The sequence below is a fragment of the Sorex araneus genome, chromosome 2 (genome assembly GCF_027595985.1).
Source record: "Sorex araneus isolate mSorAra2 chromosome 2, mSorAra2.pri, whole genome shotgun sequence".
NCBI lineage: Eukaryota > Metazoa > Chordata > Mammalia > Eulipotyphla > Soricidae > Sorex > Sorex araneus.
Genome location: NC_073303.1, coordinates 235,137,786 through 235,153,235, shown reverse-complemented (window position 1 = coordinate 235,153,235; position 15,450 = coordinate 235,137,786). Strand labels below are relative to the sequence as shown.

Genomic DNA, 15,450 nt, shown 5'->3' with positions numbered 1-15,450 from the left:
TACTATGAATCTCACAGTGATTCAATAAAAACAAAATAAAAATAAAAACTGGCAAAACTGTTTTTATTGAGTCTGTGATGGAGAAATGGCTTTGACGTGGGCCTGCGTGTGGCCAGCCACCCACAAGGGGTTAGAAAAGGACCCCGACTCCTCTAAGAGAAACTGAACCTGGGTAGTTTGGGGTGTTGGTTTCTCAGCCACGCCTGACTGTGCTCAGGGATCACTCCTTGCAGTGCTTGAGGACCAGATGTGGTGCTGGGGATGGGACCTGATCTGATGCTTACAGAGCCAGTGTCCCCCCTCCCCATGACCTTTATTCCCTTCCCCCAACCTTGGATGTTTTGGTCTTAGTTTCATGAGTTTTTTCAAAGTTCTAACATCGGAAAATTCAATAATATGTTTTCGGAGTGACAGTGTTGGTTGTGGTTTGGGCCACCACTGGCAGTGATAAGGGCTTACTCCTGGCTCAGGGTCATTCCTGACAGGGGTTGAGGGACCTTATGTGTGAATGATTGATCATGGGTCAGCCGTAAAAGGCAAGTTCCCTAGAGAACTAGTTCTCTCTTGTCTCAAAAAATATGTTTAGTTTGCCTGCTTTTGCGGGGGCTGTTTCAGTGATACTCAGGGTTTAGTCTTGGTTCTGTGCTTCAGAATCACTCTGGAAGGGCTTGGGGAACCCAATCGGGTGTTATGGATCGAACCCAGGTGCAACAGAGAAGACAAATACCCTCCCAGCTGTTCTATATCTCTGCCTCCGAAAATTGCTGTTGTGTTTTTTAAATTTGTTTTTGTAGTTTGCTTCTTGGTCCATACCTGGTGATGCTTAGTGCGTACTCCTTGCTCTGCACTCAGGAATTATTCCTGAAAGTGCTCGGGTAACCCTATGGGATGTTGAGGATCAAACTCGAGTCAGCCTCCTGCAAGGCCAATGCCCTCCCTGTTGTACTATAACTCTGGCCAATATATGTTTTTAAAATATCAAATACTGTGAAAATACATCCAAAAGCCTGGCGAATGTAACAGATAAATATTTATTTACAAACAGTTATGTAAGGGGACTATGCTTAAGCCACTCCGATCTTTAACTTCCTTTCGCAAGTCACAAGGAATACTCTTTCCACATAAAGAAGAAAACGTACATGGGGAGCCGTGTCGTGTTTATTATGAATTGTTTGAGGAAAAAAGAAACCATAACTACACAAAGCATCACAGATGAGCCTTATAGAGACTCAGCTCTGTGAAAGACCCGCAAGAGACCTGCAGATCCTAGAAATCCCCTCCACATCGTGCGTGTAGTAATAAAAGCATTAGATGAAATTCTGGGCTTCTCAATGTGCTTGGTATCTGGCAGGAGAGAGCAGGACAGGATTGTCCAAGGAAACTAAGGCGGGAAATGAAAGGATAGCATTTGGACGTAGCTACGGACTCAGCGTTTGTAGTTTCTGTGTTATTTCAGAAAATTATATTTCATCATCCTTAGGATTTATTGCTAAGGCAGGTATTTATTTTCACATACATATTTGGGTAGAAAAACTGGGCAGAACATAACCAACATAACTGTTCAATATAAGAAACCGCCAGGAGAAAAACGTTAGATGCTAGAAAGAGACAAAGCCTTAAAGGAACGACATACACTGGAGAATTTGTAGTCAAGAATATAAAATTCCAGGCCTGGAGAGATATGGGTAGGGCGCTTGCATTACACGTGGCCCACCACGGTTTATTCTCTGGAATCCCATATGCTTGGGTGAGCACCAGCAGGAGGGGATTCCTGAGTGCAGAGCCAGGAGTGAGCTTGGAGCATCATCGGCTGGGAAACAAAAAGTGCAAGGGAAAAAAAGAGAGAGAAGGAATCTCCAGTCAACCAAGAGAAGAGCTAGTCGTATTTCAGAGTCTGAGCAAAGAGTCCCGAGCTCAGCGCTTTGATCCAAGGATGGACAATCCAAAATTGTCCATCCAGTGATGGACAATTGAACGTTTTGCAGTTCCCTGAACAAAAAGCATTCTCAAGGCCCTCTTGATGTCCTTGTTCCGGAGGCTGTAGATGAAGGGGTTCAGCATGGGGGTGACCACTGTGTAAAGCACCGAGGCCACAGCACTTGGATATGCCCTCTCACTCACCGCGGAGCTCAGGTACACCCCCATGCTTGTGCCATAGAACAAGGAGACCACGGAGAGGTGGGATGCGCAGGTGGAAAAGGCCTTGTACCTGCCCTGAGCAGATGCCACACCACGGATGGAGGAAATGATCTTGGAATAAGAGTAAATAATACCGAGAAGAGGACCCCCACCCAGCAGGAGAGCGGCACAGTACATGACCAAGTTATTCAGGAAAGTGTCAGAACAAGCAAGTTTTATCAACTGGTCGAGTTCACAGAAAAAGTGAGGTATCTCCACCTCAGTGCAGAAAGACAGACGCAAGCACACTGAGGCTTCCATGGAAGAATTTAAGAAACCCAGCACCCAGCACCCCATCACCAGCAGTCCACAGAGGCGAGGGTTCATGATGACTGTGTAGTGCAGGGGGTGGCAGATGGCCACAAAGCGGTCATATGCCATGACGGTCAAAAGGAAGTCGTCCAACCCCGCGAAAAGAATGAAGCAAGACATCTGTGTGATGCAGCCCACATAGGAGATGGCTTGGCTCCTCCTCTGGATGTTCACCAACATCTTGGGGATGGTGGTGGTGGTGAAGCAGATGTCCACTAGGGACAGGTTGCAGAGGAAAAAATACATGGGCGTGTGGAGGCGGGGGTCTGATCTGGTGGCCAGGATGATGAGCAGGTTCCCTAAGACCGTAATCAGGTACATGGACAGGAAGATCACATAGATGAGGGGCTGGAATTCCGGCTCCTGGGAAAGTCCCATGAGGAGAAATTCTGACATGTGGGTATCGTTTTCCACTGCCAGAGTCCGGGTATAACTCCAGGAAAGTGTGACAGGCATGACTCAATTTCACCTTGCCTTCTTTATTCACAGATTTGCCAGTCTACAATATATAATTCAATGTCAAGAAATATTATATGACTTCGAAGACACTGTGATATTGTCTGAGATGATTGAGGTCAGTGTTGAAATTCCGTACCCCTTCTCTGTTGCATCCAGAGTCAAAATGTGTCCCAACCAAACAGTTCTCCATAGAGAGTTTTCACAAGAATTTTTCATGTCTTTTTGGAACATCAATCAAATATGCACCTTGTTTTTAATATCACCTAGGGAATAATATGAGAATCAGAAGTACAAAAGTTTGTACAACTGAGTGATGGGGAGAGATACCTCAGCATATTCATATGGAGTGATTGTATTCGTCTCTTTGTATGATATAATTTGCTGTGGTATCTTTCTCCATCACTCAATTGTGACAGGATGCAAAGGAAAATAGAGAAAAAGGAGACAGTGGACAGGACATGGTATTTTTTTCCATTGACATCAGGGAAGTCCACTCACATAGAGGCATTGGACACAGTGCCCAGAGGAGACTGGAGAGAATAGGTTTGTGTGTTAGCCGAGTGTCCTGAGGCCAGATTAGGTGTGATAGGACCCTGGGGAACTTGGGTGTCTCAGATTTTGAAGTGAAGGAACGTAAATCATGTCGCTATGTGAAGGAGAATTATGGCTAAGGCAGGGGCCCACCTTGAGCGTGAGATTCCTCTCCCTGCCGAGTGCCTGCTGTGAGGAGCTTCCTCAGCTGTAGGAAGCGCCTGTTGGTCCTCACTGAACAGATCTTCTCTGGGTCCCATAGAGGTGGGCATCATCCTTTTTACTTTGATTTACTTTTCACCTCTACACTGTGTATGATTCTCCTCAGGAAATGTAAGTACTCCTCTGAAGAGGGATTTTAGTCTACAAGTCTCTGTCTGTCTCTCTGTATCTGTCTCCCTGTCTCTGTCTCTCTCTTTTTCTCTCTCTGTTTCTCTCTCACACACATACACACACGCAGAGGACCACAGTTGAATGTTCTGAGCTGTGACTCTCACAGACTCTCTCTCACAAAGGATCAGTTGGAGTGTCAGCCTCACCTGAAGGGGCTCCCTGACTTGAAAGTCTCGATGGGAACGTTTGGATTCCTCTCCATGTGACAGATGATGGCAACAACAGCTCCATCCCCACCAGTCAGCAAAAGGAAGGAAAAACCCTTTGTCCAGTCAAAATTAGGAACAATCCCGCCAACAACCCAGATGCTTTGCTCCAGCCGTCATGCACTCACAGTGAGAAGTTTGAGCCGAGATCTTTAATGCTCTCTCCTTCCACTCATCACCCTCCTTTCTCTCTCTGGATACCACAGGGAGCCTAGGCTGCCCCCATGGGAAGACTCTCCTGGACATAGAGGGATTCTTCCTAATGAGTGTCTGTTTCCCTGGGAGCTCCGCAATCAGAGAATTCAAGTTTTCTTCCTCTCGCTCCACAAATCACCTCCTCGCCATGTCTCTGAGTCTCCAAGCCCCTTGTTTTCTCCTGAGTGAAAGCTTTGCCCATGACTGGGACTGAGCACACATCTTGATTAAGTCTTTTGCTGCCTCAAATTGTTTACTCGGTGGGGAGGGGTCAAGACCTCATGGTGTCTGTAGACAATTTCTTACAAAATATAGCAGGGCAGCAGAGCCTTTTATAACAAAACTTGGGCCCTCAAGTCCTGACTTTTGTGACCCCTTGACAACAATAACAAGGAGTTTCTTTCTTATGTTACACAACACAAAGTCTTCCTTCCCATCTTCAGAGTAATATGACTGTCAGGCCACCTTGAGTTCTTGCTTCTAATCACACTAACTTTTTGTCTCTGCCCTCCTCAGTGACTCCTGTATTTTCACTTATTTTTCTGTTTTCTATATCTGATGATAAGTGTCCAATAGTTCTGTACTCACATGAGCTCTGGAAGTTTGTTGAAAATGTTTTCGCTGAGATATGACAAACATACAGGTGTACAACGTGATTGCTTTTCCCTAGCAGTGTATGTTTCCATGTTCAGAAATTCTCCTCTCCTTCCCTCCCCTCCCAATAGACAAACATATGTGATACATGCAGGAAACCTGAGTTTAAATGGTGGAAGGGAAAGGAAGAGAGAAGGGGAAGGCGAACAGGGAAGGGGAAGGGGAAGCGGATAGGAAGGGAAGGGATCGGAAGGGCACAGAAGAGAAGGGAAAGGATGGGAAGAAAATAGTAGGGAAGGAATTAGGAAGGGGAGGGGAGGGGAGGGGAGGGAGGGGAGGGGAAGGAAGGGGAGGGAAGAGAAGGGAAGGGGAGGGAAGGGAAGGGGAGGGGAGGGAAGGGGAGGGGAAGGTAGGGGAGAGGAGGGGAAGGTAGGGCATGTAGGGCAGGGAAGGGCAGGGGAGGACAGGGGAGGGCAGTGGAGGGGAGTGAAGGGCAGAGGAAGGTAGGGAAGGGAATTTCTGAAAAATCATTTGCAAGATGACTTTTCATTAATATCTTTTCTTTATTTACCAAGTATAATCACTCCTGGACAAAAATAAAATGGCATACTTGTAGTGTATGGAGAGTGGAATTTTGTGACTGAGACCCAAACATGAATCACTTTGTACTATGTATCTCACACTGATTAAATAAAAACAAAATAAAAATAAAAACAGGCAAAGCTTCCTTAGTTGAGTCTGACGATGGTGGAATGGCTTTGACATGGTTCTTCATGTGTCCAGGCACCCACACTGGGATAGAATAGGACGCTGATTACAGAAGTTTAGATTTCTGATATTTTAGTAATTAAGTCCAGAGAGATTTCTGCCAGAAGTCGCTGAAAGAAAAGACCGACAGAAAAAAACCTTTTCCCTCCCGGGGTGGCATGGGGTTATAGCTCACTTCACAGTCTAGATGCATTTCTGTAAGATGCCGCTGGGTGCCAAAAGTGGTTAGTATGCCTCCGGGATCTGTCTTTTAGGAGCTGAGGATCTGATTTTGTGCAGCCACACTGGATCTTGTCTTGCATTTGTTGAATCTGACACTGGAGAAATGGCTCTGATGTGGCCCTGCATGTGCCCAGCCACCCACACTGGGATAGAAAAGAACCCTGATTCCACTGATAGAAACTGAAGCTAGGAAGTTCCGGGTGTTGGTTTCTCAGCCACGTCTGACTATGTTCAGGGATCACTCTTTGCGGTGCTTGACAGACCATATGTGGTGCCGTGGATGGGACCTGATCTGAGAATTACAGAGCAAGTGCCCCCCCCCCACCTGTAGTTACTGATGCCCAACATAGGATGTTTTGGTGTTAGTTTCATGAGTGTGTTTTCAAAGTTCTAACATCAGATTATTCTATAATAAATTTTCAGAGTGACACTGGCAGTGCTCAGGGCTTACTCCTGGCTTGGTGCTCAGGGTTCACTCCTGATGGGTGGAGGGATTATATGTGTGAGTGACTGATCGTGGGTCAGCCCCGTGAAAGGCAAGTTCCTTAGCCAATGTAGTGCTCTCTTGCCTCAGAAAATATATGTTTTAGCTTGCCTGCTTTTTTTTTTGGGGGGGGGGGGGCTACTACAGTGATACTCAGGGTTTAGTTTCACCCTGTGCTCCTGGAAGAGGTTGGGGAACCCTATAGGGTGCTGGGGATCCAACCCAACCTGGCCAAGCAAAAGACAAATGCCCCCCCAATTGTTCTGTCTCTGTCCTCAGATAATATGTGTCGTGTTTTTTTTAATTTGCTTCTTGGTCCACATCTGGTGATTCTTAGGGCTTAACCCTGGCTCTGCACTCAGGAATTACTCCTGTCAGTGCTTGGGGAACCCTATGGCATGCTTAGGATCAATCCTGAATCAGCCTCCTGCAAGGCCAATGCCCTCCCTGTTGTACTATAACTCTGGCCAATATATGTTTTTTAAATATGAAGTACAGTGAAAATACATCCAAAAGCCTGGCGAATGTAACAGATATTTATTTGCAGACAATTATGTAAGGGGACTATAGTTAAGCCTCTCCAAACGTTAAGTTCTCTTCACAATTCACAAGGAAGACTCTTTCTCCATAAAGAAGACAAAGGACATGGGGAACTGTGGCCAGTTTATTATGAATTGTTTGAGGACAGAAGAAACCATCACTACACACAGCATCGCAGATGAGCCTTATACTCAGCACTGTGGTAGACCCGCGAGAACCCAGCAGAGACTATCACCCCCCCTCCACAAATGTGTTTAGTACTCAAAGCTTCAGATAAAATCCTGGGCTTCTCAATCTACTTGGTTTCTGGTAGAGAGAACCAGATTGGATGGTCCAAGAAAACCAAGGCGGGAACTATGAAGATAAGCCCTTAGTAGCATTTGTACTTATCTATGGAGCCATTTTTCATAGTTTCTGTATTATTTCAGAAAGCAATATTTCATCATCCTTAGGAATTTATTCAAAAGGCAGGTATTTATATGCATATTCATATTTGGGTAGGAAAAATGGGCAGAAAATAACCAACAAAACTGTTCAGGTCAAGATACAGTCAGGAGAAAATCGTTAGATGCTAGAAAGAGCTGAAGGCTTAAGAGGAAGACATATACAGGACAATTTGAAGCCAAGAAAAAAATTCCTTGAGGGCTGGAGTGATAGCACAGCAGGTAGGGCGTTTGCCTTGCACATGGCCGACCGGGTTCAATTCCCAGCATCCCATATGGTCCCCTGAGCACTGCCAGGAGTAATTCCTGAGTGCATGAGCCAGGAGTAGCCCATGTACATCGCCAGGTGTGACCCAAAAAGAAAAAAAAAGAAAAGAAAATTCCAGAGCTGCAGAGATCCTACAGCGGGTAGGGTGCTTTCCTTACACGTGGCCCAACCACAGTTTACTCTCTAGAATCACATATGCTTGGTGAGCACTAGCAGGAGGGGATTCCTGAGTACAGAGCCAGGAGTGAGTCTGGAGCATCGTCGGGTGGGACCCAAAAACAGAAAGGGAAAAAAAAGAGAGAAGGAAACAGACAATCAAGTGAAGAGCTAGTTGTGTGTCAGTGTCTGAGCAAAGAGTCCCAGTTATTAGTCAAGCTCAGAGATGAGATCCCAGGAAAGTCTTCAATGAAGGACAATTGAACGTTTTGCAGTTCCCTGCACAAAAAAAGTTCTCAGGGCCCTCTTGATATCCTTATTCCGGAGGCTGTAGATGAAGGGGTTCAGCATGGGGGTGACCACCATGTAAAGCACCGAGGCCACGGCACTTGGATATGCCCTCTCACTCACCACGGAGCTCAGGTACACACCCATGCTTGTGCCATAGAATAAGGACACCAAAGTGAGGTGGGAGGCGCATGTGGAAAAGGCCTTGTACCTGCTCTGAGTCGATGCCACGCCACGAATGGAGGAAATGATCTTGGAGTAAGAGTAAATAATACCGAGTACAGAACCCCCGCCCAGCAGAACAGAAACACAGTAAATGACCAGGTTATTCAGGAAAGTGTCGGAACAAGCAAGTTTTATCAGTTGGTTGAGTTCACAGAAAAAGTGAGGGATCTTTACCTCGGGGCAGAAGGACAGACGCAAGGACACTGAGGCTTCCATGGAAGAATTCAAGAGACCCAGCACCCAGCACCCCAGCACCAGCAGTCCACAGAGTTGGGGGTTCATAATGACCGTGTAGTGCAGGGGGTGGCAAATGGCTACGAAGCGATCATAGGCCATGACTGTCAATAGGAAATCATCCAGACTTATGAAGAGGACGTAAAAGAATATCTGGGTGATGCAGCCTTCGTAGCTGATGGCTTTCCTTTGTGTCTGGATGTTCACTAGCATCTTCGGGACGGTGGTGGAGGTGAAGCAGATGTCCACCAGGGACAGGTTGCAGAGGAAGAAGTACATGGGCGTGTGGAGACGGGTGTCTAAGCTGGTGGCCAGGATGATGAGCAGGTTCCCCAAGACCGTGGCCAGGTACATGGACAGAAAGATCACATAGATGACTGGCTGTACTTCTAGCTCCTGGGAAAGTCCCAGGAGGACAAACTCTGACATGTGGGTATCATTTTCTGCTGCCCGAGTCTGTGTATAACTCCACGAAAGGGGGACATGCATGACTCAGTTTCACAATTCTTCCTTACTCCCAGATCTGAAAACTACAATGGATGTTTTGAAGTCAAGAAATACTATTGGATATTGAAGACTTTTTAAGAACCAATCATTTATGCCCTTTCTTGAAATTTCCCAGGTCACCTCTTAGATGAATTTGCATGGCAACTAAATTATTCTCTATAGAGAGTTTGCATAAGAATTTTTCATGCTTATTAAAAAAACATACTGATCATGCCACATATTTAGGATTTCACCTAAGAAATGAGGTGAGAACCTGAAGTATAAATGTTTCTACAGTAACCCATGCTTGAATACTTGCCACATGGGGTATAAGGAGAGGGTGCTGGGATAGAAAAAGGACCACTATAATAAAGATAGTTGGAGTTGATGACTCTGGACAAGAACTGAGTGCTGAAAGGAGGTAAAGGGACAAACATGAATACCTTTCGGGTAAGAAAGGAGGGGGCAAGGTGCTTTCCCTAGAGCTAGACTTGGACAGTGGGAGTTAGGGTACTATGGAAACTGGGGACTTTGGTGCTGGGAGTCATACATTAGTGAAGGGACAGATGATGGAACATTTTATCAGCCAAATGAACTACTTTGTAACTATTTATCTCACAGTGATTCAATAAAAATTTAAATACAACCAACATCCCACCATGAAACCATTCTACAATTCAGTGGCAGAGAAAGATATCTCAGCAAATTATATTCTTATGGTCCCCTGAGAATCATTCAGCTTGGAACACTTTGTAGGAAGGAAAAGAAAATAGAGAAAAAGGAGACAGTGTTATTATTTTCATGGACATCAGGGAAGTCCACTGTCATGGGGGCACTGTGCCTCCATGTCCCTCCAGGACAGAGTGCCTGGTGGAGGTTGGAGAGAACATGTTTGTGTGTGGGTCAAGTGTCCTGAGGCCAGAGCAGACTTAAAAGACACTGAGGAACTTGAGGGTTTCATCTGCTGCAGTTTTAGACCATGAATCAATAGAGGTATTGAGTGGCCATCGTGTTCAATCTAAGGTCTAATTTCAGCATGCATCTCCCATCCTGAGAGGGTCCTCCAACCACACTTTACTTGGTGTTCCCTTCTCTGTTTCTGCTGCCTTTTCCCCCAGATTTCCCCAGCTTGTGAGACTGGCTTCAACAGCCCAAAGGAGAGAGATTTAAAAAAAGGGGGGGAATTCCTTGCCACATAGACAGGGTGGGGTGAGGGGAAGGGAATGGAGTTTGGAGGGGGAGGGATTTTGGGATCATCTCTGTTGGAGAATGACACTGGTGGAGGGATAGGTTCTCGAGAATTTTGTGACTGAAACACAAGCACGAAAATATGTAAATCTGTAACTGTGCCCTCATGGTGATTCACTAATAAAAAATAAATTTTTAAAAAGAACTTGAATCATGTTGCTATGCGAAGGTGAATGATGACTTTGGTAGAAGCCTACCTTGAGGGCTGGAGTCTTCTCATTCCTGCAGACCACCCGGTGTGAGGAGCTCCCTTAGCTGCAGGGTGAGTTTTTTTGTCCTCATGAGTGAGTCTCAGGGTCCCCCAGAGTTAAGCACATCCTCCTCGATCTCTTGAATTGATGAAGTACTGGCCCCTGTATGTGTGATTTCCTCAGAAAATGTAAGAATTTCGTTGAAGTGCTCTCTCTCCCCTCTCTCTATCTCCCCTTCCATGTCTCTCTCACACACAAGCATGCATACGCTAATAGGTGTAAGTTCTTAGCTTTGATTCTCAATGTCTTTCTCACACATATCAGCCTTTTCTTTTTTTGCTTTTTTTGGGTCACACCCGGCGATGCACAAGGGTTACTCCTGGCTCTGCACTCAGAAATCACCCCTGGCGGTGATCGGGGGACCATATGGGATGCTGGGAATCGAACCCGGGTTGGCCTCGTGCAAGGCTAACGCCCTACCCGCTGTGCTATTGCTCCAGCCCCATATCAGCCTTCTTATTGGCCTCACCTGATAGGCTCCTTAAGTCTCCCTTTGACACCTGGATTGTTTTTGTGGATGCAGATAGTGGGGACAAAAACCTGAACCCCAGATCCGTTCAGCAGGATGGAGAAAAACACTGTCATCCAGCCAGAATTAGGAATTAACCCCACAGCAACAAGATCCTATGCTTTCAGGTCACATGGAGTCACAATGAGAAACAGGGATGTGATCTTTAATGCTCTCTCCATCCACTCATTACACTCAGCTCCCTCTTGGTACCTCAATCCCTGAGCCAGGCTGCCCCATGGGAAAACACTCCTGGACAGAGAGAAATTCTTCCTAACGAGTGTCTGTTCCCTTCGGGAGCTCATCGGAGAACTCAAGTTTTCTTCCTCTTCCTCCACAAATTTTCTCCAGGCCCTACTTGGGTGTAATTGGTGTAATTGTTCTCCACAAATCAGCTGAAGAACGCATCTGGATTAAATCCTTTCATGCTTATATATATATATTTATATTTATATTTATATACATATATATATATTTCCCCCGAGGGACCCCGGGGAAGACAGCCAGGTGTGCGGGCAAGAGACTCTCTGCCTCGCTGTCTTCCCCAGGGCCTCTCGGAGGGGATGGGCTCCTGCTTCCCTCCCCACCTGAGCAGAGCTCCCAGCAGCCAAAGACCACCGGAACCTAGCTACAGCCATGCTCGAGGCCCCTCTCCACACGTTCGGACAGGCCTCATGAATGAAGGTACCGGCAGAGGAAGCCAGGTGTGCGTAATCCCATCAACGACCAACATCCAGAGAGAGACTTAAAAGCAAGCTCTCAGAAGCGTGCGGCCACAAAGCGGCAGCGCGATATCCTCTAGCCTACTTCTCCCTCTGGGAGAAACTGGCAAGATTCTGAGAGTTTCCTGCCCACATGGGAAAGCCTTGCAAGCTTCCCATGGTGTATTCATATGCTAATCCAGTAACAAGCTGGATCTCATTCGCCTGACCCTGAAAGAGCCCCCTTTGTGACATCGTTGGGAGGGCCAAATCGAGATAGACCTCTAAAGAGAGCACTTCACAGAAATTCTTACATTTTCTGAGAAGAATCACACATGCAGGGGCCAGAACATCATCAATTCAAGAGATCAGGAGAATGTGCTTAATTCTGGGGGACTCTGAGACTCGAGAGGACCAAAAGACTCATTCTACAGCTAAGGAAGCTCCTCAACCCCGGAGTTCGGCAGATAGAGAGAGGACTCCTGCTCTCAAGGTAGGCTCCTACAAGTCATCATTCAACTTCGCATAGCAACATGATTCACGTTCTTTCACTTCAGCAACTGAAACACCTAAGTTTCTCGGGGCCCTATCAAGCCTACTCTGTCCTCAGAACACTTGCCTCACACACAAACATGTTCTCTCCAGCCTATGTGTGCAAGCACTCTGTCCAATTTCCCCATGTCAGTGAACTTCCCTGATGTCCTTGAAAATACTACTACTGTCCCCTTTATTTTTGGGGGGTCACACTCAGTGATGCAAAAAGTTATTACTGGCTCTGCACTCAGGAATTACTCCTGGCGGTACTCAGACGACCATATGGGATGCTGGGAATGTAACCGGTCGGACGCATGCAATACAGACACACTACCTTCTATCCTATCACTCAAGCCCCCCTCCACGGTCTCCTTTTCCTCTATTTTCTTTTCTTTCATACCACCTGTTACCAGCTGAATCATTTCATAAGAATAAAATATGCGGAGGTATCTTTCCCTGTCACTGAATTGTAGAAACTTTCGTGGTGGGTGGGGGGGTTGTTGGTTGTTTTTAAGTTTTTATTGAAGAACTGTGAGATACACAGTTGTTATACAAATACATATAACATGTGCAAAGTTGTTGGTTTGAAGGTTTCAGTAATAAAATGATCCATCACCTGTCCCTTCACCAGTGTACTACTCCCAGCACCTAAGTCCCAAGTTTCCTTCCTCTTCTGCCTCCCGATGTCCCAGTCTGCCCCTGTGGAATGCACTTTGCCCCCCTCCTCCCTTCCCGAGAGATTATCAAGTTTGTCCCTTTACCTCCTTTCAGCACTCAGTTCTTGTCCAGAGTTATCAATTCCAACTACCTTTGTCATAGTGGTTTCTTCTCTATCCCAGCTGCCCTTCCCCACACCATTAGTGGCAAGTTTCCAAGCTTGTGTCATTGTCGAAATATTGATACTTCAAGTTCTCAACTTCATTTTCTAGGTGAAACCTTCATATGGTACGTGTTCAGTTGAATTTTTAAAAGCAAACTCTCTATAGAGAATAATTCGTTGGGACGCAAATTCATCTAAGGGGTGACCTGGGAAATTTCAAGAGGGTCATGAGTGAATGGTTCTTAAACATTCTTCAAGATCTAATAGTATTTCTTGATTCAAAACAAGCATTGTAGTTTTTCAGATCCGTGAGTAAGGCAGGCAGGGTGATTTTTTTTTGTACATCTAGAAAATGACACATTTTTAATATTACTGTCTTTTTAATTAAAAGAGAAGGAGGAAGGGGAAATCCCAGAAATAATTATATTCACTGACACCCGGCCTACAGAGGCCGATCACAGCAGATATGCACTACACATTGGATAAGTAAGATCAACGTGAAAAGAAAACAAAGATGAGACTACTGCCTCTCCCATTCTCCCACACCAGACTCACTGAGCTCCTTTCCATTTCTTCAAACAGGTCATCTTCTCTTTTCACCTTGAAGTTTTTTTTTTATAATTTATTTATTTTTAATTAGAGAATCACCATGAGGGTACAGTTACAGATTTATACACTTTTGTGCTTATACTTCCCTCATACAAAGTTCGGGAACCCATCCCTTCACCAGTGCCCATTCTCCACCACCCGTAAACCCGGCGTCCCTCCCACCCTCCCCACTCCCATCCCCCCCACCCCACCCTGCCACTGTGGCAGGGCATTCCCTTCTGTTCTCTCTCTCTAATTAGCTGTTGTGGTTTGCAATAAAGGTGTTGAGTGGCCGCTGTGCTCAGTCTCTAGCCCTCATTCAGCCCGCAACTCCCTTCCCCCACATGGCCTTCAACTACAATGTAGTTGGTGATCGCTTCTCTGAGTTGCCCTTTCCCCGGAACGTGAGGCCAGCCGCGAAGCCATGGGGTCAACCTCCTGGTACTTGTTTCTACGGTTCTTGGGTATTAGTCTCCCACTCTGATATTCTATATACCATAGATGAGTGCAGTCTTTCTATGTCTGTCTCTCTCTTTCTGACTCATTTCACTCAGCATGAAACTTTTCATGCCCATCCACTTAACTACAAAATTCTTGACTTCCTTTTTTCTAACAGCTGCATAGTATTCCATTGTATAGATGTACCAAAGTTTCCTCAACCAGTCATCCGTTTTGGGGCATTCGGGTTTTTTCCAGATTCTGGCTATTGTAAACAGTGCCAGGCAGGGTGATATTGAGTCATATGTGTCCCCCTTTCTTGGTCTTATACCCAGACTCTGGCATCGGAAAACGATACCCACGTGTCAGAGTTTCTTCTCCTGGAAATTTTCCAGGAGCTGGAAGTCCAGCCCCTCATCTATGTGATTTTCCTGTCCATGTACCTGACCATGGTCTTGGGGAACCTGCTCATCATCCTGGCCACCAGCTCAGACCCCCGCCTCCACAGCCCATGTACTTCTTCCTCTGCAGCCTGTCCCTGGTGGACATCTGCTTCACCTCCACCACTGTCCCAGATGCTGCATAACATCCTACTGAAAAGAAAAGCCATCAGCTACAAAGGCTACACCACTCAGATATTCTTTTTCATCCTCTTTGGTATCCTGTATGGCTTCTCTTGACCGTAATTGCTTATGACTACTTTGTGGCCATCTGCCACCCCCTGCACTACACGGTCATCATGAAGCGCCACCTATGTTGGCTGCTGGTCCTGGGGTGCTGGATGCTGAGTCTCTTGAATTCTTCCATGCAAGTCTCAGTGTCCTTGGAAATGTCCTTCTGCCCTGATGTGTAGATAGATGCCTCTCCTTTTCTGTGAACTCGACCAGCTGATAAAACTTGCTTGTTCAGACACTTTCCTGAATAATTTGGTTGTGTACTGTTCAGCTCTCTTGCTGGGTGGGGTTCCTCTACTCGGTATTATTCACTCTTACTCCAAGATCATTTCCTCCATCCATGGCATGACGTTCGCTCAGGGCAGGAACAAAGCCTTTTCCACCTGCTTCTCCCACCTCTCCGTGGTCTTCTTGTTCTATGTCACAAGCATGGGGGTGTACCTGAGCTCCGCGGTGAGTGAAAGGGCATATCCAAGTGCTGTGGCCTCAGTGCTATACACAGTGGCCACCCTTTGCTGAACCCCTTCATCTGCAGCCTCCGGAACAATTACATCCAGAGGGCTCTGGAAACGTTTTTTGTGCAGGGAACTGCAAAATGTTCAATTGTCCTTCGCTGAAGACTTTCCTGGGATCTCAGCTCTGAACTTGACTAAGAACTTCGGTTTCTTTGCTCAGACAGTAACACACAACTAGCTCATCCCTTGAT

General features: G+C 46.1%; 2 protein-coding genes across 2 annotated transcripts; both read right to left on the bottom strand.

Annotated features, from left to right (window-relative positions):
• Positions 1-1,914: 1,914 nt before the first annotated feature.
• Positions 1,915-2,946, bottom strand: LOC129401779 (olfactory receptor 7A17-like). The gene has a single exon (XM_055124632.1). The coding sequence runs from the start codon at positions 2,944-2,946 to the stop codon at positions 1,915-1,917; it is 1,032 nt and encodes a 343-aa protein (XP_054980607.1).
• Positions 2,947-7,995: 5,049 nt separating this feature from the next.
• On the bottom strand, positions 7,996-8,985 carry LOC129401778 (putative olfactory receptor 7A2). Its single transcript, XM_055124631.1, has one exon. The coding sequence runs from the start codon at positions 8,983-8,985 to the stop codon at positions 7,996-7,998; it is 990 nt and encodes a 329-aa protein (XP_054980606.1).
• Between the last annotated feature and the right edge of the window lie 6,465 nt (positions 8,986-15,450).

Coding starts and splice junctions, on each gene's coding strand:
- LOC129401779 (XM_055124632.1), bottom strand. CDS start 2,946: ATGCCTGTCACACTTTCCTGGAGTTATACCCGGACTCTGGCAGTGGAA.
- LOC129401778 (XM_055124631.1), bottom strand. CDS start 8,985: ATGCATGTCCCCCTTTCGTGGAGTTATACACAGACTCGGGCAGCAGAA.